We start from the raw sequence: 23,845 nt of genomic DNA, 5'->3' as shown, positions 1-23,845 counted from the left end.
CATCAAAACAGTGTCCGATCTTGCACGCGCAAGAAAATTTCGAGGTTTCCGTGAACGCACTACCGTATATTTGTTTTAAATAATCAGTTGAGTATTTGTTCACTGTATTTGTGCCGACTTTACTTTCATCAAAAACTAAACAAATAAAGTTCGTTAGCATTTTATCAAAAATAATAATGTTTCGGTTAGTCGGTGTAATTATAAACGCAAGTACCGTCATACGATCAGTATCCGCGAAACATAAAACCAATTCCATCGCTTTGCACCAGAGGATTGTGGGTATTGCGGTTTGGCGTCACGTTTTTTAGATCCAGCATGGCAGCGAAACAGAAAAGGTTTGTTAATATTTTCTTTATTATGCTATGAATACAATGAGATTTACCCAGTATTTTATGTTGATGTTGAAAGTTAAAGTCTGGCCAGTTAGTCGTGAAAGTCATTCTAACTCTTTACGACTGTATGTTAGTAACTAAAGTGCTAGCATAAAGTCGTCATGCTAACTCGAATACGACTGCTGTATTCTAAGTGTGGTTTCGCTTCATGAAAATATTAATAATAATAATGATAATAATAATAATAATAATACAAGGTTCCTGAGTGTTTTAGGGAGATATTTGCATCTGACTGACAAGTGAACAGCTAACCAACAAAAATGCTTACACGTGAACTTAAAAACTGTAGGACAGTTAGACCACACACACACATTTTTATCGACTTGCTTCTTATGGATTGTTTTCTTTCTTGTAGGAAATTAGAAGACTTGAGTGTGGATGAGTTCCTGCTGACAGGCTTTGAATCGGACGAAGAGCCTCCCAAACAGAATGGGCTCAAGAAGAAGACAGATCAGAACTCTCCAAGCCCTAAGAAGTGAGTCCTTATATTTAGAGACCTTTAGGGGGTGAAACATAATCTTAAATGTGGGCACGCTCTGATACGGGTATACACACGTGCAGCATTTTCCAGTGTAAAATATTTGGATATTGTATTCTGTTCAATTGGGGTCATATCCATTTACTTTTCAGACTCACCAACTGACTTCACACCCCTTTAGCTATGGTACTATTCTGCTATATGTGCTGCCTGGCCTAATCAAAGTCAAAGTCCTAACCCGACTGAGATGCTTTGGCAGGGGCGTAATTTCCAGGGGGCCTGATTATTCTTTTCTGTATGATGTACTGTTAGAAAAGTGCAAATGCAGAAAATGTCTCAAAGTTCTGTAACTCGTTTTGTACATACTCTGTATTTGTAGAGATCAAAAGTCTAAAGGTAAGGCCTCTCAGCACAAGGAGCAGCTGTCCAGGTTAAAGAGCAAAGATCCCGAGTTCTACAAGTTTCTGCAGGAAAACGACCAGGCACTTTTAAATTTTGACGACACCGACAGCTCAGACGATGAAGACGAGAGAGGGTACCACAAACTACCATCTAAACTGGAGGTAAGAGGGCTACTTACTTTCTGGTGTGAGTTCTTTTGGAAATTAGGAGATCCTCATGCTGCCTTTTTACATGTTTGTAGGAGGCCAGCTCTGGGGATGAAGAAGATGATGACGATGAATATGCAGCAAAAAGTTCAAAGAAAGCCAAGAAGGGAGCAGATACTATCAAAGTCACAGACAAAATGATAGACGACTGGAAAGTGGCCATGAAGAAAGAACCCACAGCTCATCTCTTCAGAGAAGTCACGCAGGCCTTCAAGGCTGCTGTCGCCACAACGAAGGGTGAAGAGGGCGGTCAGTGCCGCTACAAAGTAGCTGACAGCTCAGGTGGGTCCTCATATCTGTATTCATGTATATATGGGTATATAACAGTTTAATTTGAAATTAAAACACCAGTCACACAGGCCTAGAGGCCTGTCAGCAACCATTTACCATCCAATAGTCACAAAGGAAAAATGTGTGTTCTCCAACCGGTAAGCAAGTGATTGTTGAAAGCACTATTTATGCAGTCCTAGAGAGGGGGGTCTGTGACCCCTGGCAACCATTGATTGCTATGTGAAAGTTTTAATTCTGTGACTGGTTGGTGAGTAGTTGGTCTTAAATAGCCCTTTTCCATTAGCACCTCTTCGGATCAGATCGACTTGGTTTTTGGGGTTTTTCATTATGTGGTAGTACCTGGTACCACGTACTTTTGTAGTATCTACTCGGCCGGGGTTTCAAGCGATCTGAAAATGTGACGACAACAGACTGCATCCCACTGGTTGGCTAGTCATTGGTCATGAGAGCATCTCCTTCATGAAAATCCAGCCAGTTTTGAAACCAGGCAACAAGGAAACACAGTGGTCCTCAAGTCTGATTAAAAAGCCATACACCGAGCAGCAGGTATACCATCGGTGTAACGTCCACGGGACATTTGGACCCACTGCTATCACGACCCTATAGACAATAGATGGGGCGACTGGAAAACGAGTCGCCCCATCTGGATGATGAAAATGGCTAAAGGACCTCTTTTAAAAGAGGTATACGGTGATGCAGTGGAGACAGTTCAGCATCTTCCATACAAACTGCTGTCGACTGCTGTGATCTGCTAGCAACCGGCAACCAATCACCAACCAGTAAGGGAATACCTAGCGAATTTAATAATTTAACCATAATTTGTTGTCAGTCCTTAATGACTTGTCACATGCTGTTGGAAGCGTTCATGCTTTTGTGTGATATTTTACTCATTAATTAGCTTGTAGTCGTGTCCCTACGGTTGTTTATGCAGTGCCAGCCACGATAGAAATATATAAAATGCTTGGACTTGTTGTTATTGTTGTCAGGTGGGGTTTTATTTTTTGTTTTGTTTTGGGGTTTTTTTGTTTTTTTGTGGGGGGGCTTTTGTTTTTCACTTTTTTGAACATTCGTTCATCTCCGTTCTGATACTTCTGGGAAGCTGCAGTTAGAAATTTGCTGACATCTCTGAGTCCTCATGTTGAGGTGGTCATTTTTATTCTCTGACTGATAAATTAAAAAAAGTGTAGTCAACAAATAAAAAAAATAAAAAAAAAGGTAAATGCACAGGAGGAATTGAGAGTATCGAACAGGCCAATCACAGTAGCGGTTATATTTGTAGTTACAAATGTAACTGCAAAATGTAGTTACATTTGCACATCAGGTTACATTGTAGTGTTTCAGAGGGTTTCTGTTACGATGTATCTACAGTGCAGATTTAATGTTTATTTTAACGTTTTAAGCACTCCGTAAGAAGCTCATAAGATTCACAAACATCAAAAATGAGCTAGGATAAACAAGCTACATTATATAAATAAAAAGAAGCGAAGAATAAAAGAAGCGCAGCTTATTTAGAGACAAACATGCCGATCTCTGTCACAGAGAAGAAATTGAAAACACAGTTTATCAGTTACAAAAAGTCCTCTGGCAGTTCTTCAAGCTTTCCTTTAAAGATCGATTGTTTCTAGAATTGTATTATTGTGATGACATAAGCACATTAATATTCAGTCCTTGTGCTATTTATGAAAGATACAACACTTAAGCATGCATGATGTTCTTTTTCTGTCTGCAGTGTTCAATGCTTTGGTCCTGTTCTGCATCAAAGATATCCACGGAGCTCTGCAGAGGATGCTTAACCTGAAGCCAGATAAAGACCAAAAAAAGTACAAAATCCACAATATTCACACTCGTCTCATTTCTCATCGATTGTCTCGGTGTAGCTGAGAAGAGGGAAAAGAGAACCCGTTCACTCATTTCTTTGTTTGTCTTGCGGTTTGTTCGCAGGTCAGTGCTTCCTTCGTCTAGTCCAAGATGGCAGAAGAATCAGATGGACATAAAGATGTATCTCAGTGGAGTGGTTCAGGTTTGCTCTTTACTTCATGTGTCTCTTTGTTTTTCACCACTTAGATTTCAGGCCTGTGTGTTCCTGTGAGGCAGATACATGAAATACAGAATACAGGGATTCATTTTTGTGAATATTTGCTTTAAAATTATTTCTTGTTTCCCAACTGCAGCTGTTATCCAGCCTAACGGAGGCTACGGTCATCTGTGCGGTCCTGAAGCACACCAACCAGCTCGTACCGTATTACTTGTGTCTACCCAAACAGTGTCGCCACCTGATTAAGGTGAGACCTCCACCTTAGCTTGATGACACGGAGTAAAATATGTCAGTATTTATTGACAAATGATGTCTTAATGTGTCTCTGTTTTTGTTTCCTTTTCCTGTTTCTGACTCCAGCAACTAATGAAGCAGTGGAGCACGGGGGAAGAGACGAGTCGGGTTCTTGCCTTCCTGGCCCTCAATAAAATCTGCCGCCAGAAACAGGAAACGTACCTCAACCCGATTCTTAAGGTGAGCTGCAGGAATTGAGGTGTTCACAACAAACCTGGATCTTTACTGAGGCAAAAGGGGGGGAAAAGCAAATCCAGCCTGGGCTTCTTAAGAATAACCGTCTTCCTCTTTGCAGCAAATGTACATTTCTTATGTACAAAACTGCAAGTTCACATCTCCCAACGTGCTGCCCATGATCAACTTCATGCAGAGAACTCTGACAGAGATGTATGCCCTGGACACGCAGGTCACTTACCAGCACGCCTTCATCTATATCCGACAGCTGGCCATTCACCTCAGAAACGCCATGACCATGAAGAAGAAGGTTGTTTGGCTTCTTTTTGCTGTTTGTGCTCACATAAAACAGTATTTATAGAGACTGACAAGTATACATCTGCCTTGAGTCATTTAGGGCTTCAATTTAAGGATTGGTTTTTGTAATTATATAAAATTCAAATATATATTTGCTTTTGAAATGCTCATGCGCAAAAACGGGGATGTATGATTGGAGCTTAGTCCAGTTTACAAAAGTAATTTAAAGCTATATACTGACTGAGCAACCACGCGCAGTGACACAGAGCTATTCTCTGCTATATAGATGCTCACCCTCATTCACATTTGACCCCTTTTTTTTCTTTAATAGGAAACGTATCAATCAGTTTATAACTGGCAGTATATTCACTGTCTGTTCCTGTGGTGTCGGGTCCTGAGCACACTCCACCCCAGTGAGGTACTGCAGCCTCTGATCTATCCACTCTGCCAAGTCATAATTGGCACCATGAAGTAAGTATACATAAATATGTTAGGGAAAAAAAGCTTTTAAAAGATTAAAAACTCAACCCCAGAGTCTGATGTATAAATAAAGCCACGACTTGGCTTCAAATACACACTAAACAGCCACTTATATTATATCATACACTTATGTTACACCTCGCTAGCACCTCCATTTGCTTTTAGAACTAGCTTAATTCGTTGTGGCATAAATTCAACAAGCTGCTGGAAACATTCCTGCTTTGGTCCATATTGACATGATGACATCACACAGTTGTTGCCAATTTGTTGGGTGTAAATCCATGATGTCACTTTCTCGTTCCACCACATCCCAAAGATGCTGTGATGGATTGAGATCTGATGAATGTTTGAGTACATCGTCATGTTCAAGGAACCAGTTTGAGATTTGAGCTTTGTGACATGGTGCGTTATCCTGCTGGAAGCAGCCATCAGAAGATGGGTGCAGTCTGAGATGGACGTGATTCAGTATTCAAGTAGAAGTAGCGTTTAAATGATGCTCAGTTGGTACTGAGGGTCCCAAAGTGAGCCGAGGAAATTTGATTGAAGGCAGGATGGATCCAAGCTTTCATGTAGTTCTGACCTTAACATCTGAATGTTGCAGCAGAAACTGAGACTCCTTGGACCAGGGAACATTTTAAAAAAATTTGTCAGTCTGTGTGAATTGTAGCCTCAGCTTCCTGTTGGGATGGGAGTGGTCTTCAGAGATGCTCTTCTGCATACCTTGGCTATAATGACTTACTGTGATTTGACTTACTGTTGTCTTCCTTAAAGCATCCAAGCTCCTCTGATCCTTAAAAGTAGCAAGTGATTTCTGCCCAAAGATCTGCCTCGCGTAGGATATTTTCTCTTTTTGGGAATGTTCCCTGTAAACCTTAGAATGATTGCACAGGAAAATCGCAGTAGATTAACAGTTTCTGAAATACTCTGTCAGAAGGCACCGTGTATGCCTTTGGGTTGGCTGATTAGATCTTTGCATTAAGAAACATGAACAGGTTTACCTAATGAGATGAACCGTTGTTTGTACTCCTGCAATCTGCATTTTTTTTTTAAAATATATTTTGTGGTTCCTTCACCCAAAATTTTTGTAACTGTGTTGCTTTCAAAATCTTGGAAGAGAATTATTTTTATTTTTTTTTTGTACACGTTGCCAACAGCAGGTGGAGACATTGATCACTATTTTCTCTTTCAGACTGGTTCCCACAGCGAGATATTACCCTCTGAGGATGCACTGTTGCAGAGCGCTCACTCTGCTGTCTGGCAGCACCAACACGTTTGTGCCCGTTCTGCCTTTCCTCTTGGAGGTAAGGCTTCACGTCATCTCAAGTAACCAGCGTGCAGAGCTAACAGCGTATCAGTGAGGGGTCAGGTTTCCAGTGGCTCGAGTCTCTCGCACCGACACACAACTTGAGGCCCTCGGATAGTTTGAGATAATCTACAATAAACAGCCCGTTGGCTGACTTTGGTGAAATGGAAACAATGAAAAGGTAGATGTGATGAAATGTTCCGTCGGTGGTTTGCTGCGGAAAAACATCAGTGGCATACGAAATGCACTTTGGTCTCAACGGCCACAACTGTAGAAGCTTAGGAGGAAACATTCAAAGGGTAGAGCTGTGAGAGACACCTTTGTTATCAGACCAATCACGGGTCACCAACTGACAACATCTTCTCTGGATCAGGTGCTAGTCACGTGACCGCGTAGTGTGCCTTTGTGCGCAAGTTTTTATGCACGCTGTGCGGCTTTGTTGTGGTTTGCTGGAGGAGAGACATGTGCTGGCGACTGGCTCGGCCCGCTGGGAGTGGTCAGCGCACGTCTGTCTGTATGTGTTTGTGTGCATGCAGCAGTTTGACCGAAGCGATAAAGACACGGTTGTGGTTTACACTCTGGTCCTAACATGCTGTGCAGACCACATCCTCTCTGCCTATGGCCCACTCCCCACTTCTCTCCCCGTCATACACACAGATACACTCCGACCCCCGCCTCCCTCGCTCCATCTAACCCCCAACAGCAAGCTGTGTTTATTTGTGACGCACAATGCTTCCTGTGTTTTTTCTCCTTTACTGTTCCCCTTGTTAAAGTCAGGCTGAGGTACGCTGCTACTGTTTTAATTAGAACAGCAAAAGCAGCCCCTTCCTCCTGTGTGTCTGTGCCTGTGTGTGTGTTCTCGTATCTCCGAGGGGGGTGTATGATTTGGAGCTTCCTGCTTGTGTAGCTGTGTGCATGCGTGTGCGTGTGTGTGTGTGTGTGTGTGTGTGAGAGAGAGAGAGAGAGAGAGAGAGTGCACCAGGGTTGGCCCATGCCTTCCCACTTCCCCTGGCTCCCCCGCAGACCGCCACCACATCCTATGTTTGTACAGACAGCACCGGCCAGGAGCGTTGCTCTGCTTCGCGCACAGCGAGCATTAACGACCACACACACACACCCACACACACACACACACACACACACAAGCACAGAGATACAGGGAGTCAGAAATAGCTTGATACACAAATACAAGACAGAAATTCACTTGCGCACTGTGGGCAGATGTGAAAGCTAAAGCTTGTAGACAAATAGCCCACACGTTGGCTAGAATGTACTTTCACAGACTAAGATAGAAATGTGTCATCTCAGTAACACTGCAGTATTTAAAATGAGCTGCGCTGACTGATAATTGTCAAAACACTTTCAGCATCCCGCAGAATAAATGTTTTCTTTAGCTGCGTTGTCTTTGAAGAATAGCAAGTTGAATGCGGATTTACTCAAGACAGAGACGGTCGCGGCTTTTATTAACGCGTAGAAGCAGTTCCAAATATCAACCTACAGCCAGGAGATAAAGTTTCCGCTGGACTTGAAAAACTAAGCACACCATACGATTCAGTTGCTTGTAGAACCACTTTTAACTTGAAGCAATTGTTTTCTATATGACTTTCTCTTAAGGTCCTGCCACTGCATTTCAGTCTGGTTGAGGTCTGGACTTTTACTTGACCTTTGCAACACCGTCGTTTTCCTTTTTTAGCCATTCTGCTGTAGATCTCCTGCGGTGCTTGGGATGATTGTCCCGTTAAATTACCCAGTTTCAGCCAGCTGTCAGACAGACGGTCTCACATTTGACTCAAGCATTTGGTGCACAGTGGGGGTTCATGTTTGACTCAATGACTGCAAAGTCTTGTGGCTGCAAAACAACCCAGATCATCACTCCTCCACTACCGTGCATGACAGTTAACCTGAAGTGTTTGAGCTGATATGCTGGATTTGATTTTCCTTTTTCATACATGGCACTGGGCATCGTTGCAGCCAAACATCTTCACTTTGGTCTCATCTGTCCAAAGGACATCGTTCCAGAAATCTTGTGGTTTGTTCAAATGCAGCTTAACTTAAGCCGTGCTGCCGTGTTCTTTTAAGAGAGAAGACACCCCCTCTTGTCAACAAGCACCACACTTGTTCAGTCTTTTTCTATCTGTACTGTCATTAACTTTGACATTTAACATGCTAACTACAGCCTGCAGAGCATTGCATGGTCTGATCCTGGGGTGAATTTACTGGAACATCCAGTCCTGGGAAGATTGGCAACGGTCTTGTTTTTCACTTAACAGTAGATCCCATCCCAGTTTGATGGGCAGCAACAATTGGTTCTCTAAGATCACTGTTGATGTCTTTTATTCTTGGGATTATGTTAACACACGTCTAAATACTGCGGACCAGCAAAGCTTCTGCTTTTAGAGAGGTGCTCACACTCGCTGATGATCAATAATTCAAGTGCATTTGATTAGCAGCACCTGGCTGCTACTTACCCTCTTAAGTCCTATGCAAGCGGTAGCTGTGGACTTGGTTTCTCACAGATAAAACAGATTTATTAGCTAATTGGTTTAATAAATAGTGATGTTAATTATGACATTTGTAGGCCCAACCTGCATTATTGATTCCTTCATTAAGGGATGTGTCTGGATTGGATAGTTGAGAAAACAGGTGGATGTTACTCATACCAAAATCTGCATCCTTTTTAAAAAATGCAAACAAAGAGACTGACAGATTGATTAAAAAGAGCATGTTTTATATTTGAGATGGTATGCACTACATTGTTGTATGAGTAGATCAGAGTTTACTGTTTGTCTCCTCTTACAGATCTTCCAGCAAGTTGATTTCAACAAGAAACCCGGACGAATAAGTAAGAAACCCATCAACTTTGCAGTCATCCTGAAGCTTAACAAGGTCAACCTAATCGAGAAAGCCTACAAGGTAAGTGTTACTGTGACCGCTAGTGTTAAGAGTGTTAGACCAGGTACTTCTTTATAGCTGGTATACAGCGGTTCCTGCTGATTCTGTCTTTAGTGTGCTGAGATGGAGCAGCTCCTGGAGTCTTAGTTATTTTAGTGCTACTCTGTGACAGAGTGGGTGTGGATTGAGGACAACGCTGAAAGTCAGAGCTCTCAGACTGACCCTGAGTCACCTCGCTCAGTGCTGCAGCCAAGAGGATTGCAGCTCTGTGGGATTATCCCCCGCACTCCGCTCGCTAGGTCTGTTCTCACCGCTGTCACCCAGGCAACTGCCGTGAACCCCCGTCTCGTAAACACACAGCAGACCTGACCGAACAAACAGATCGGTCTGAATCAGAGCACCTCTCAGTCCACACAGGCTTCAGATGTTTTATTTCACAGAAAGGCAGCTTAACTTCTAGCCCTGTAGATGGCATCTTTACGTATTCAGCTTTTACTAAAGGCTAAATAATAATAATAGTAACAACAACAATAATAATAGTTGTTGTTGTTGTTGTTGTTGTATAAAGTAGGTCCTCATTTGACCTGAAACTTTAAAAGGTTTAGGGGCTACAGGGAGCTCTGAGTAACACAATTGGTAATCTCAGGTTGCTTTTCTGTGGTTTCCTATTTGTTTTTAGTCTGTGTTGATAGAGAATATAGCTGTTATGAAGTGCTAAAGTTTGTACACTGTTACCGTCACATAGTGGCTCTGTGGTGTAGCGGTTAACAAAGTTAGCATTACGTGCAAAAAGATTGTCGGTTCAAGACCAGGAGGAGAACCAAATCCTGCCTCTGGGGTCAAGCTAGTGTACTGGTACCCAGTGCCTTTCCCAGTCTTTGCCGTATCGACATGTAGATGCAGCTGCTGTGGAAACCTGGCTGCTCTTCAGCCTTCAAGCTGTTGATGCTACACTGTAATTATTTTCAATGCATTCGGTTTTCCTGGGGCGGCATCTCGGCTAGTCATGTTACTTTTTGGTATATTACCTAAATGGTAACCATTTGATCTCCTGTTTATAAGCCGGAGGTGACTTCATGTCCCAGGGACACACACATCCACAGCTGTGATGGATCTGTGTGCTAGCACTATACATTGCAAACAGAGTATATTGATTAGCACAACATTGTGATAATGTGCTGGCCAGTAATCGCATTTTGCTTGCTTATTGTTGCCAGTGTAGACTTGCGCAGTTTGTCGTTCATATAGACTCCTTTCTGCTTTTCAGTGAAAATACAGTCGTTCAGTATTGGCTCCAGTGTTAGCCACTCATCACTGCATCACTCCTAATGGCAGGGTGATGCAGACACATCAGCTCGCACTGTTTGAGTGATTTAGTGAGTTCATATAAAATAAAACTTTAGCTTATGTGAATGTTGCACTTTGTTTCTGTTCACTGGTATAGACGTCATGCTAAGCGAGATGTGATTGGTTTGGAGACTTATTTTAAGTTAGCCCCGACCAATAAGCAGGAAGTATATTGTCTGTCCCAAAAATGCCAATATCCATGAACACAAACACTGCATACTAGAAGTTCAACATTAAATCTTCCCAAAATAGATCTGGATAGAGACACAGATCAATTAAAACAGCTTGTAATGCATTATTGATTCTTGGTTAGTAAACATTTAAATGTTAATACCAGGCTGGGAAAAGCTATTGGCGTGATTAATTTGCAGCGAGGAAGATGCTTCCATAGATCCACTCGAGTTAGTTTCACATGAAATAGGAAAATGATGTCATTTTGTAAATTGTGAACATTGTTTATGATCGTTGCTGTCCTGTTGTGTTTTAGGACGGGATGATTGACCAGCTGTACGACCTGATACTAGATTACTTCCACACTCAGGCCAGCTCCATCGGGTTCCCTGAGCTCGCCTTGCCCACCATCATTCAGGTGAGGCATACTTCAAAGTGATCTTAAAGCAGACTAGAATTGATTTATTTTTTTTGACTTTGTCACTTTTTTAGACAATTGCTATGACACTGAATGCTATTCCCAAAGTTTTTCACCTGAATATATGATTCAGGATCTGCTGAACCGAATCAGCTTCCTTTAGGGGAAACAATAATCATCATGTGCTTGTTCTTACCTTCTCATGCACCTCCTCCATGTCCCTGCAGCTGAAAGCGTTCCTGAAGGAATGCAAAGTGGCCAATTACTCTAAGCCGGTGCGTCAGCTGTTGGAGAAGATACAGGAAAACAGCAGCCACATCACAGGACGGAGACAGAAGGCCACATTTGGAGTGGCCGATGCCACCGCTGTGGTGAGTGGGTCTGGTTTGTGCGATGATTGTTTGGCCCTTCTGCTTTTGAAAACCTTTAACATAGAAATGAGTTGCAAATACAGAGCAATGCTCTTCCATTGATCCAGATAATAAGGGCAAATAAATAATATGTTGAAAATGGCACTAAATAGGTTTAAATTTTAAAACTACTCAAGGCCAGTTAAACGTAAAGGTCATCAACAAAATGCAAGATGGGCAACAGGAAAAAACATTTTACTGTTATTTTTGCTTCCAAGCTAGACTTTATTTCATTTTAAAAGCAGTCTTGAGCAACAGTTCTCCAGACTTTATGAATATCTTTTCAAACGTTTCTTTGGACATGAAAAGGTATGTAACTCAATGCATGAGCCAGTGTTCTGTCTACACATGACTCATCTACATGTAACGTACCATTTGCCACTTTGTTACTAGTAGCCTGTCACAAAAACAGTTCCCATTTCTTTAGTTGAATCTATAAATAACTGCCAAAGATAACACACTTTGAAAAATACTATCTTTGCACCAACAAGGTGATTCCCAAAGAGCTATTAGATTAAAAAAATTGGCATTCCTTGAAATGGTGTACTGTGTGTTGAGGACAAACAGTATCTGAAAGTCATGTCCTGGAAAAATATGGGAAAGCATCCTGCAAACACCTGACACAGAACTTGAGAGATGCATCTGACTCCTTAACTGATCCATACGGTTCCCTGAAGCCTCATCACACACTCTTAGTGGAGGGCTGGTTGTCAAAAAGCCGTTCTTATGGAAGGGAAACATAAAGAAAGGGCCAAATTACACAAGAACTAGACTGAAAATCAGTAGCAGCACGTATGATGGAGCGATAGATCCACATTTTCAAATCATTAACATCAAGGACGTTTGGAGAGGGGTACAACAGTGAGTATTTACAGTCATCTGTAAATAAATTACAGCCCTTATGGGTAATAATTATTGGTTCGTGTAACTATATGTTCAACAATCATATTCCAGTATTTCTAATAAGAGCACCAGAGAAATCCAGTTGCAGGGAAAAATAGCTTTTTATATTCCTTTGGGATAGTTTCCAGTTGAGCTACGTGCTGCAGGCCATCTAACAACAGATCATCTAATGCCACAGGCAGAAGCTGGTAATGGAGAACACCTCTCTATATAAACCTTAAACTCAGGTAAGAATGACCCTGTGCTTACTCTGGTTGTAGATCCCGGGAGGTCTCAAAGGGCCAGTTATACACAAGATGCAGTTACCAGTAGTGCTTCACTGAGTTACTGTCCAGTTTTCAACCTAATGAACTGTATCTCCCATATTCATACTGGATAGTTTTCCTATAAATAGACTCATCAATAGCTATAAGGTTTGAACTAAGGGTGGTGCCTGATGCAAGTCCTTGGCTGTGCAGACAGTGGGACGGTGGCTTTACTCCATCCAGTAAAGGTTAAAAAGTGAAAACATAAGCTCTGAAAAGTAAGTAAGAAACTACAAATTAGATCTTTGAAGGACATTTCTACCAGCAGTTTTTGTGCAACACTATCTGAACCTCATGCTGTATTAACATAATAATAAAATTATATTATCTATATTATATTAGCAGTAGGGAGTATAAACTTGATTTTAGAACTTACCTTCACAGCTAAAAAGAAAATTCAAGAGTTTTAATAGGATTTTAATGGAGGGAACTCTGAGATCAGTTATAGTAATCATTTCTACTGAGACAGTGGATTTGTCTTTGTTTACATGTTATAATCAGCTGACCTGATGCTGCTGCTCTGAGCTTTACTGCTCTTTGTACATTTACAACTGAATTCAACTAGATGTAAGCAGATGCTTCATAGACTGTCTTGATTTCCATCCTCTACACTGACAGCACCCTGTTTATACTGTCTTTATGCTAGAAAGTATACAGTTGGTGTAAAGGCCGAATTCAATGAACGAGTCTCAGCATCATTAGCTTAAATTCAAATTCATCTCTGCTGTATGTAACCTAACACTGGCCATGAGCACCACAGCCACTGTGCACCAGTCCAACACAGCGCTTTACTGTACATTTACCACAGTACTGCAAGCTAACCTGTTTATCCTGAACTTAACTGCCAGGTATTTTCATACAAACCCTGGACCATGCAAAGTTATTATACTGAAGTATAACTTACCCCCAAAGTGTAGCGCTTCAATCAATTACATGTTTTTGCCTCTTTCATCTCTTTGTATGTGATAAGCCCTCTTGATGGATAAACCAGTAGGTGTTACTGTTCCCTCCATTTAGGCTCAAATCAGTTTCATGTTTGAATCTCCCAGACTCGTTAAACCTAAAGTCACGAGCCTGTTTTGCAAACATAATGAGTAGAAATTAGAGGCATCTGTGTGAAAATGTAGGAAGTAAAAGTAAAAAGTTGCCAGAGAAATAAATACCCAAATAAAGTACAGATACCTGAAAATCCTACTTAAGTACACCAGTACTTCATAGGGTTAGGTTTATAGGGTTTTCTATAAACCGAAGCACTTTATCACCCATCTTCCTCGAATCCACGACCAGTTTCACTCAACATGCGTGTCTTTGGACTGGATTTTGAAGTTCACCACAGACACTTCACTACAAAGAGCGACCTGCAATACTGGTTGTTCCACAAATCTCTCTAGAACATGCAGACACAGTCTCTTTAGAGCTTGCAGCGTCTGTAGATCACCAGTGCACTACTATGCGATGACGATGGTGGATCTGCTGTAAGATTAAAGAATTTGCATCACAAAGAGCAGTGCTGGCAACATAGTGGGCTGTCCAGGGCTAACAGATGTAGTTTGTCCAGGGCAAAGAACGTTGACTTTGTTAGCTTGTAGTACTGGTGCTACAAAGCTTGCTAGTTTTGTTAAAATCCCTAATAACCAAAAGCAGTGCAGTTCTTTACTTAAACACACTGACAGTAATGTGTAATATGAACACACAATAACTAGAAATCTTTTCAGACAAACGTGTTTGTCGGTAAAAATGCAAACACAATAACTAGTATTAGTGTGTATAACACATAGGTGTACAAGTATACGTACTGCATGTGTGTATGTATGTATATGTGTGTGTGTGTGTTTTAGTGACATACATGTGTGATATTTGAATGTGTCTGTATGCAACACCTCTATAATTACAGGTGTCAGGTGTGTCAAAGCGGTGGATGTCTAGGTGACATCCACAGTAACAACTTGCCCTTTCAGCTCCATGCCCTTAAAATCATATTAACAACAAAATAAACACCAGTACGGTAACTGAAGAACGTATTCAGGAAATATTTCTCTGATATGATACGACACCTGAAAGGTACCTTTCTCTCCCTCAGACTGCATGCTCGGGAACTTCTCTAACATTCCTCCTGCCTTCAGCCATTTAATGGCAGCGAACTCGGCACGCTCCATTCGATGCTTGATCTGAAGAGCAATTTAGAGTTGCGGCAAATGGCATAATTTTATGGAACAGTATTGTTAGAACAGGACAGAGCAACTTGAAACAAGCATTTCCTTTTTTTTTTTATTGTATTTCTTTTTTTTTTTAACGTCGTCTCTTTTAAATATCTTGTTTTCCACGACGTAACGATTGTCTGGTTTACTCTTTTTCACTGCTTCTGAGCAGTGCTGACAAAAAGTTGCGCCTTAGCTTCATAGTTCGGCCACGGAAAGTCCTTTTCCCACTCGCTGTTGTACTTCTAAACTTTCCCTTTATTGTCAGACGTTCCTTAAGTTGCTGCAGGTTGTGTGTTTGTTTCATCCTGATGGCTCGTTTTCTTCCATTTTCTTTTAAACGTTTAAAACATCGCTCCATTTATTCAGCGAAAAAAACGCTTCCAATTTCCATTAAACTCTCTGAGCCGCCTGCGCATACCATCTACCAATGGACTGGCGGCAAACACAAAGGAATTGTGGGAATTGTTGTAGAATTTAAGGCTAATCGTATTGATACGCTAACAGTCTATTATCACAGCAGATTACAACTACTCTGTAGCATCGTGATGTAGCATGGTTTCACAAAAAAAAAAAGTGGCTTGCAAAGCTCTCGCATTAGTGCTCCGTATGCAAAATAATTTGCTGTCTCTTTCTTTCACCGTCTCGTTAAACACTAAATCTGGAGTTCGCCCGTCTGAAGGTGTGTCTGGGCGCATAAGTGCATCTGCACACTCTGGTGTTTGGAAGTTTGGAAAGAAAAGCGTCTGGAATTCTTTAAGTTTCTTGAAGATGTTTCATTCTGATTCAGAGCTGAAGAAGCTTCCTAGATGAGAGCTGAAACGTCTTCAAGCTCCTTAGATTACCATGACCTGGATGACTGAGAATCTACGCAGACACGTATGGCAAGGTTTGCTGTCGGTGAAGTGAGCGCTCGCATGATTGGAAAGCTTCACAGTGACGTCTGATCACTTCATGGGACAAACGTCCTCCAGCCTAGAAAGCTATGGCTGAAATGTCCAGTGTGTCAGCAGAGGCAGGGTTCAGGCGGGGGAAAGATTGCCTCTGTGTGGATGCGTTTAATTATACCCAAGGAGATTCAGAGCTGAAGTCATGGTTCAAGTTCGTGGTGTGTTAGCGCTTCTGCTATAACCGAAGGAGGAAAAACAAAATCACTTGTGCTTTTTATGTTCTCGTGGGAAGTGGCTGCATGTCCACACCCTCAGAAATGCATCATTTTGTCTGTTTGTTACTGTGATGTTTTTATAAATGTCGTCAAAGTAACAGAAAACGCATTTAAAATTTTGAAACCACCTCTGCTGCGCGTGTGCGTTCGTTTAGTTGTGTCACCTGTACTTTTGAACAGGTGTGAACTGATGAATATTTAAGAGCGTTTAAAGATGAAATGGAAGCGGATGGTCTTCGTCTGTAATCTAGCTGGTGTGTGTGTGTGTGTGTGTGTGTGTGTGTGTGTGTGTGTGTGTGTGTGTGTGTGTGTGTTTACATAGTATAGCAGACGACGCGGCACGGTGCCAGCGCCTGTCGCCACGGCTCTGTGCTCAGCGGAGGCTGTCGCCATGGCATTGACTCCCTGGCACGGAGGCAGCCGTAGAGGTGTCACCGCGGGCGAAGGAGAGGGGACAGCCCTGCTGCTGTCGCTGTGGAAAGGCCACGGCCCCCCTCCGGCCACCAGCCCCCCTGCTGACATGTCACCCAAACTGAGAGCTAGCCTAATTAACGACGCCCTGCGTCCATCCTGGTCACACTCTGCCATCGCTCGTCTTTCTCTCATCTGAAATTATTTAGTTGTTTGTCTGACCGAATTCAGAAGTAACGTTTTCTTTCTCTCGTCCCGTCTTCCGGTGCACACGTGTCACTCTGTCTTAATAGCGGCACTGAAAATTGTGATAAACATGTTAGGCCAACGGGTACAAGAGGCCACGGTCTGTTCGCACTATTGGATTTGTCGGTCAGATAATGTGATTGGGCCTAATCAATATTGTCCAGAAAGACCTTTAGGGGCTGAAGAAGATCTCCTCTTTCAGGCATCTTCAACCCGTCTGTTTTCTCTGACTTTCATCACACTCGTCTGTCTCTTTCTCCCGGTCAGCTGGAGGTGGAGGTGTAATATGAACCTGCTGAAAGGCTTGTCTAAACAGATCCTGGAAAAGAAAGGGAGAGAACCCACCTGTGTATTTATGCTTATTAGGATGGAGATTTGCATTTCCTTTCACATACACATACCTGTCCTGTCCACACCTGTGTGCATTCTCCATCTAAATATCTGTTCTCTGTCAGGCGGCTTGGGAGAAGCAAATCCAGGAGGAGGGGACCCCCCTGAGCAAATATTACAGCCAGTGGAAGAAGCTGCGAGAGAAGGAGATCCAGCTGGAGATTTCTGGCAAGGAAAGGGTAATTATCAAACCAAAGAAACCTGCCAGTAGTCGCCTTACTCAGTCATTATGAGTCACTTCTACTGTTTTTCATTCATGAATGTTCATGTGTACAAGCACTGCAGTTTGTTTTTGTGTGTGTGTCACATAAAGATGGAGGATCTGAACCTTCCTGAGATCAAACGGAAGAAGATTGAAGAGAAGAAGGCCGAGGACAAAAAGGAGTTCAAGGGTCTGTTCCAGTCTGACAGCGACTCCGATGAAGATGACGATGCAGGACTCAAAATCAAATGTGAGCTAACCCCCTCATATCTGGTTTCCCCCACTTATCTGAATCCGGCCCTGCAAAGGATACAATTTGTGGACTGGTGCAGGTTATGGTATATTTCCCAACTTGGCCTCTAGGGGGCTGCATTTTGTTACAACAGTGTAAAAGCTTGAGAGGTGATGACAGTTCACTGTGATTTTGTTTTTTTTTTTTTCCTGCCGTTATCCGTTTGTGTGACGTCTCCTAGATTTGACTACACGAAGCAGATCACCTGCAGAGCAGTTTGCCGTAAGGCTCCGAGATATGAAAGCATCCACAGAGGCCGTTTCCGTGGAAATTAAAATTAAATCCCAAATCAAACTGAAGAGAAAATCTCTCGCTTATCAGAGAGTTTGGTTCTCTCTTACTCTCTCCGCCAAAAGGCGCCGTCAGCTCATTCATCCTTTAACACCCCCCCCCCCGCCCCGTTTGTCTCTCGTCCTCTGCGGGTCGTCCACAGGTCAACCTCGATTTTATAGCTTTACACTCGGACACGCTCCAAACAGAAAAAAAAACCCTCGGCAAGGTCACTGAGGAACAGAGCAGGCGGCAGGGTTTGTTTTTTTTTTTAAATGCATCTGGACTTCATTGTGGGGAGAGTCCCCACAAACGGATGGGCAGCTGCCGGCAAGCATCCCCTCCACTCCTCCCTCACCCCTCTTTCGTTCAACCTTCCTCAGCTCCTCCACACTCACGAACCTGCCCTCCCCACCTCCACCCCAACAGGAAGTACAGGCTTGGATCCCAGCGGGGGTTCCTAATTCAAACCAGCCCACTGGAACAGCCAGCGGTGGCCTCTCTCCCTTTTTTTTTCTCCCTCTCTCTCTCTTTTTCTGGCTCTGTAGACTCCAACCAGCTGCCCCCGCATGTCCTCGCAACACGTGCGCAGACACACACACACACACAGACACATCTCGATGATAGCACACAAATGCACACCCACCGCCTCGCCGTCCAGTCTCGAAGAGCCAAAAGCTTTCAGGCAGCTCACCAAAGCTCTCTGCGGTCTCACACACTCCCGGAAAGAGGGGGAGTGCGAGAAGGGGCTGATGATTAAGATTGGTGTGTGTGTGCGTGTGTGTATTTTTGTGTGCGTGGTGGTAATAAGTCATCCAGGTCATTTGGGGGCAACCTCAAAGGTACAACTGAAATCTGCAAGCACCATGTGAGCAACAAAGAGTTAGAGAGGGCGAGAGCGCGTTTGCAATCTTAAATTCAGATGGGAAGTACCTGATGTTTTAATAGACGTTGTTTATGTGTGTGTGCGTGTGCGCGTGTGCTCGTGTCATAAAGGAAACAGCTCTGTTTTCCTTCTCTCTCCCCTATGCCGTCAGCTTCTCATCACACCTCAACTTCAAAGCATGTGGACCCCAGTTGTCCCTTTGGCTAGACAACACACACACACACACACACACACACACACACACACACAGAGCACTCTGAGAGTAGCACACCTTAAATTTCAAAAAGAAAAAAACCCAACATCTCTCCAACACACACACACACACACCAACTCTGCCATTATCGTGGAAGCTGTGGAACCTGCCTGCTATCTCCATTTGCTATATTTAGGCCGTGAGCATAAGATGTCTGAAATTGCCAGTAGTAAACTGTCATGGGTGTTTGTGCAGCAGCAGCGGCGGCGGCGCCTGTAATCGACTCTCAGTTCCATCTCAGGAGGAAATAGACACTTCCAGCTGCCTGTGATACCTGGCCCACATATCCACGTCTCCAAAGTCGTCAGACGTCAGCGATGCACCGGTGCAAACTTAGGAACGTCTGAAGAAAGTAGGACTAGACAAATTTCAGCGCGCTGTAATGTTTTTCCACCATCTCCCCTCAGGTAAGAAGAGCAGCCGTGCGTCAGATGACGAGGATGACGATGATTTTGAAGACCTGTCTGACCTGAGCGATGATGAGGGAGAAGACTTAGGTCGGTATTCACAATTAACAGTTTTGACACATTTTAAGGTCCTAATTTGTCTGTTTTGGTTAATTTGCTGTGTAGAGGCGTCTGCGTTACCCTTTTCTATCAGTGCAGGGCCAGAAATATGGAGGTTGGCTGGTAACAAGGGTAAAACTTAAAATTACTGTTTGCCTCTAGAGCGGGGATGTCAAACTCGTTTTACATGTGGGCCACATACAGTCCACTTTAATCTTAAGTGGGCCAGCCCAGTGAAACAGTGCTTCCTGAAGTTTATCTGCACATTTAATCCTGGTTGTATATTAACTAGAGATGGACCGATCCGATATTACGTATGGGTATCAGTCCGATACTGACCTAAATTACTGGATCGGATATCGGAGAGAAATAAAAAATGAAATCCGATCCATTAAATATCAAACAAGCACCTCACAAAACTTGCGACATGGCGTAACTCTGCTCATAACCGTAGCACGTGGGAACAGTATGCATCACGTGATAGAGCAGCTGTGGCGTGCGGGACCTGTCAGCGGTCTGGTTGAGTATTTGTAGCCTCGCTACCAAACCGGCATTTCATCTCCGAGGAAGTTATCCCAGAGAGAAGTAAAGCAAGTGTGTAAGTTCATCTCTGAGTGTTTGTAAAGCATTCCCACGTTAAGCTTAACAACCGATATATGGAGCGACTGCCTCTTCTCTCTCCCTCCCTCTCCTGTTGCTACTTCAATCGTGAAACTGATCAATGATCAGCTGATCGGCTTTTCTGTCGCGAGTCCGTCTCTCTTGCTTGTTTTTGGCCCACTTTGCACCAGAAAGAGGAAACCAGCGGCTGAACAACAGCAGCACGTTTAAGCTTGATCAGCTGTTGTTAGAATTTATTTAATATTACTTTCTACACCAGGATCTTTTTCTACGCAGCTGACGCTGGTAACTGTGCAGGGGCGGATCTAGCAAAGTTTAGCCAGGGGGGCCGATAGGGCATTAACTGGGAAAAGGGGGCACAAAGACATACTTTTCTTTCTTATTCTCATTTAAAATGTCGAGCTTTTAATAAATAAATATCTGAATCTTACACCCAAAGTTTTAATCTGATGTAAAATGTATAGAAGTCCATTAATGTATATAGAAACTATACCCTACTAAGCTATAGTACTTTTTCCTTTGGGAAGGTACGATCTGTGCAGTCTGCAGTTCTGTTGAAGAAAGACGTTGAATCTATTTAATTATTCTTGAAAAATAATTGATTTCTGTGCATTTTTTTTCACACTGCATCAAATTAAAGTTGATTACGTCGATTAAGCATCATGAGGTGGGGGGTGGTTCTCTTTTCTTTCTTTTTTTTTTGCTGGGAGATTGCAACCCTATTGGTTAGGTTGCTTACTCTTTAAAATACCAGAATAGGGAGGATGGAGCAGGTTTAAGTTTATTAGATTGATCAGTATCGCTGAACTATGAAATATTTTGGGTGCAGTGTATTTTTTGCATACAGGTATAACAGAATAGCTTTAGTGTTTGTTTTGTTTTTTAAACTTGAGTATAAACTTACACAAAATGCAGCAAGATATTTAACCCTGGAGAACCAATGGGGTCAGAGCCGACCCCATTGGTTTTCTATTGGTTTTCTCCAGGGTTAAAAAACAGTTTTATTGATTAAAAACACACTATATCGGATTCATATCGGCATTGGCTGATATCCAAATTTATGATATCGGTAATAAAAAAGTGGTATCGTGCCATCTCTAATATTAACAAAAGAAGAAGTAGAATTATAACAATATGTTTTTCTGCACGATATAGAAATGCAGCTGTAGCAAATGAAAGACAGACCGGAAAGTTTTTGTTCATTAAAAGCAAATGTTAGTTTTTTTCACTGTGGACATAGTTTATTAATAGATATCATCTATGAATTCATTACTTTAGTGTAGTGTGGCCGTGGAAAAGCTCTTTATCAGTAAGAGAAGCTGTGAAATTTATGTTCTTCATATTTTCCAAAACAGTCCAGCGGCCAGATTGGAGTCTGTCGGGCTGCGTCTGGCCCCCGGGCCTTAAGTTTGATATCCCTGCTCTAGATAATGCAAATATAGTCAAGTACAAAAAATTGAATTTTAATAAATATTTAATTGTTTTTGTAGCAGGTTTTCAGGCATAAACTGCCACATGATGCCAGATTTGGGTCTCGACAGTCTGAACTTTTAAGCTAAAACATCTCTGGGTTCGGCTGCTGGTTTGGAGGGAAGAGCGATTTTAGAATTTAGACTAAGCATTTGCACTGAAATAGTTAAATTGTCCCCAGAAATTAATTCAGTCTCTTAAATGAATTTATTATGTATAAATGAACAGAAATGGAATTTAAGGAGCGCAACTCTAAATTTATGCTTTTCAGTTATGCTTTTATCATCCGTGTGTAACTTTTGAGAGATGGTTTACATCACATTTTAACATGGTGGTCTCACAGCTGGTAGCAACTCCTGTGGCCACTCATTAGCCGAGCCTGGAGAGTAAACAACATTGTAGAAATGTGTCAGATTAGAAGAGGTTTGTTAAAAATGCCGTTCTACTCGATACCTGAGAGGTTTCTGATGTGGCTGAGCGTGAAGTTTAAGTACTTCTTGTCTATATTCCAGATGATGATGATGATGATGATGAAGAGGAAGGAGATAAAAAGGCTTCCAAGACTCCTCAGCCGCTGTCCTCCTCTGCTCTGATAAAGCTGGCTGAGGGAGAGGAGGATGTAATCGAAGACCTGGAACTGTCTGATGACGACTGAGGGTCTATAGGAGCGGTCAATATTTCCAGTATTTCCTCTCTTTGCTATTGTTGTTTTAATTTTCTGTCTATGTACAGTACAGAGAAGTTTAATTTTATTAAACACTGAGCCTGATACAAAAAAAAAAAATCCTCTCCTTGAATTTTTTTAAGATGCTAATTGAAGCGTGTATGTGCATGTTAATGCACAAGTGCACCTGAAACGAGTAATTTGTGTACATGTGCACACCTGTAGGCACCCCCAGGCTTTGTAAGAACGGGCTATTTGGAAGGAGCTATGAGGCTGGCTGAGCCGGGCCCAGCCAGGCAGGGCCGGCCAAGAGGAGCGGGTACAGAGAGGCGGGTGTTCAGCCCCGAGGCAGCAGTGCGGTGCCAGGCTGGCAGGGTGGTGTCTGATGCTGCGCCAAGACTCTCTGCCCAGGTGGTAGAGCAGCAACACAGGCTGGTCTGTTTCCGTGCCAACTCCTCACCCACCCCCTGCCCGGACCGCTGTCTTTTCTGTCTGTCTATCGCACATGCTCAAACACGGCTGTCCTACTCCCCCCCCCCCCCAGCTTGCCAGAATCCACAGCCAAACCGATGGCGATTCTGACCTTTATCACGAGGCACATTTACGGCACGTATTCACTGGTGTAGGAAGGACACAAGTGAACTACGTGTGGTGTGAATCCTTCAACTGCAGATCTGATTTGAGCAACTCTTGTGTGTCGTCACGTTTCCTCTGCTGTGGTTTTCAGTGAATTCTGAACCTCCTGGTGCAGAGGCCCGCCTAAAGCGAGGGGGAAGTCCCAGCAGAGTGAAGAGCGCACCGCTTTGAAGGAGGAAGGCGAGTGTGAGCGAGGGTTGCTCCTGGTTCTGTTGCTGTGTGCGTGTGTGGGTATATGAGGAGGGTCAGGTTTACCCCCACAGGCAGGGAGGCCTTGGCCTGCGGCTGAACCTCACACTCCGACAGCTGGTGTTGACCCGAACTGTGCCCCCCATGGGTCACCTCCCCTTTATAAAACACACACACACACCCCGCCTCCTGCATGTTCTTTTTTAACGAAAGTACCACAAACACCTGAGGAGGAAAGAGCATTTCTGATATTTGAAGCAAACACGAGAGAAAGAAGAGAGGCTTTCTTTAGCATTTATTTCACCTGTGTGGTGAATAGAAAAATAGGATGAAGACAAACTTTTGAAGGGAAATCTAGAGACCATTTTTAATTTGTTTGCGTAGTAAAAAAACAAAAAAAAAACAAATTCAAAACATTTGCATTAAGAGCTTGTGCCTTTCTTTTCCCTGCAACCAAGAGAGAAAGTAAAAGTATCTTTGGAATTCCATCTTGAGGGCTAATTTTAATACATATCACCATCTGTTTTATCTACTACATTAAAAGTCCTATAAATATTTTTGTCCTCATATTTATATGCTGAAGTAGCATTCAAGATTGGAGCATACGTTTTTGTTGTTTGTTTTTTTAATATTACACTTTTTTTAAAA

At 42.7% G+C, this 23,845-nt stretch overlaps 1 protein-coding gene across 1 annotated transcript; it reads left to right on the top strand.

Moving 5' to 3' along the window:
• Positions 1–283: 283 nt before the first annotated feature.
• Positions 284–22,472, top strand: noc2l (NOC2-like nucleolar associated transcriptional repressor). The gene is made up of 18 exons (XM_085344232.1): positions 284–335; positions 748–867; positions 1,250–1,433; positions 1,514–1,760; positions 3,499–3,589; positions 3,711–3,789; positions 3,941–4,051; positions 4,165–4,278; positions 4,394–4,582; positions 4,901–5,040; positions 6,239–6,350; positions 9,152–9,265; positions 11,079–11,180; positions 11,408–11,551; positions 17,274–17,387; positions 17,522–17,660; positions 19,519–19,608; positions 22,221–22,472. The coding sequence occupies exons 1-18, from the start codon at positions 316–318 to the stop codon at positions 22,361–22,363; spliced, it is 2,253 nt and encodes a 750-aa protein (XP_085200358.1). The 5' UTR covers positions 284–315; the 3' UTR covers positions 22,364–22,472.
• The last annotated feature ends 1,373 nt before the right edge of the window (positions 22,473–23,845 follow it).

Source organism: Diplotaxodon limnothrissa, linkage group LG20 (genome assembly GCF_057381915.1).
Source record: "Diplotaxodon limnothrissa isolate DT_005_m linkage group LG20, D_limnothrissa_male_GT1.1, whole genome shotgun sequence".
Taxonomy (NCBI): Eukaryota; Metazoa; Chordata; class Actinopteri; order Cichliformes; family Cichlidae; genus Diplotaxodon; species Diplotaxodon limnothrissa.
The sequence above is the reverse complement of the archived record's forward strand: the minus strand, read 5'-3'. Positions and strand labels throughout refer to the sequence as shown.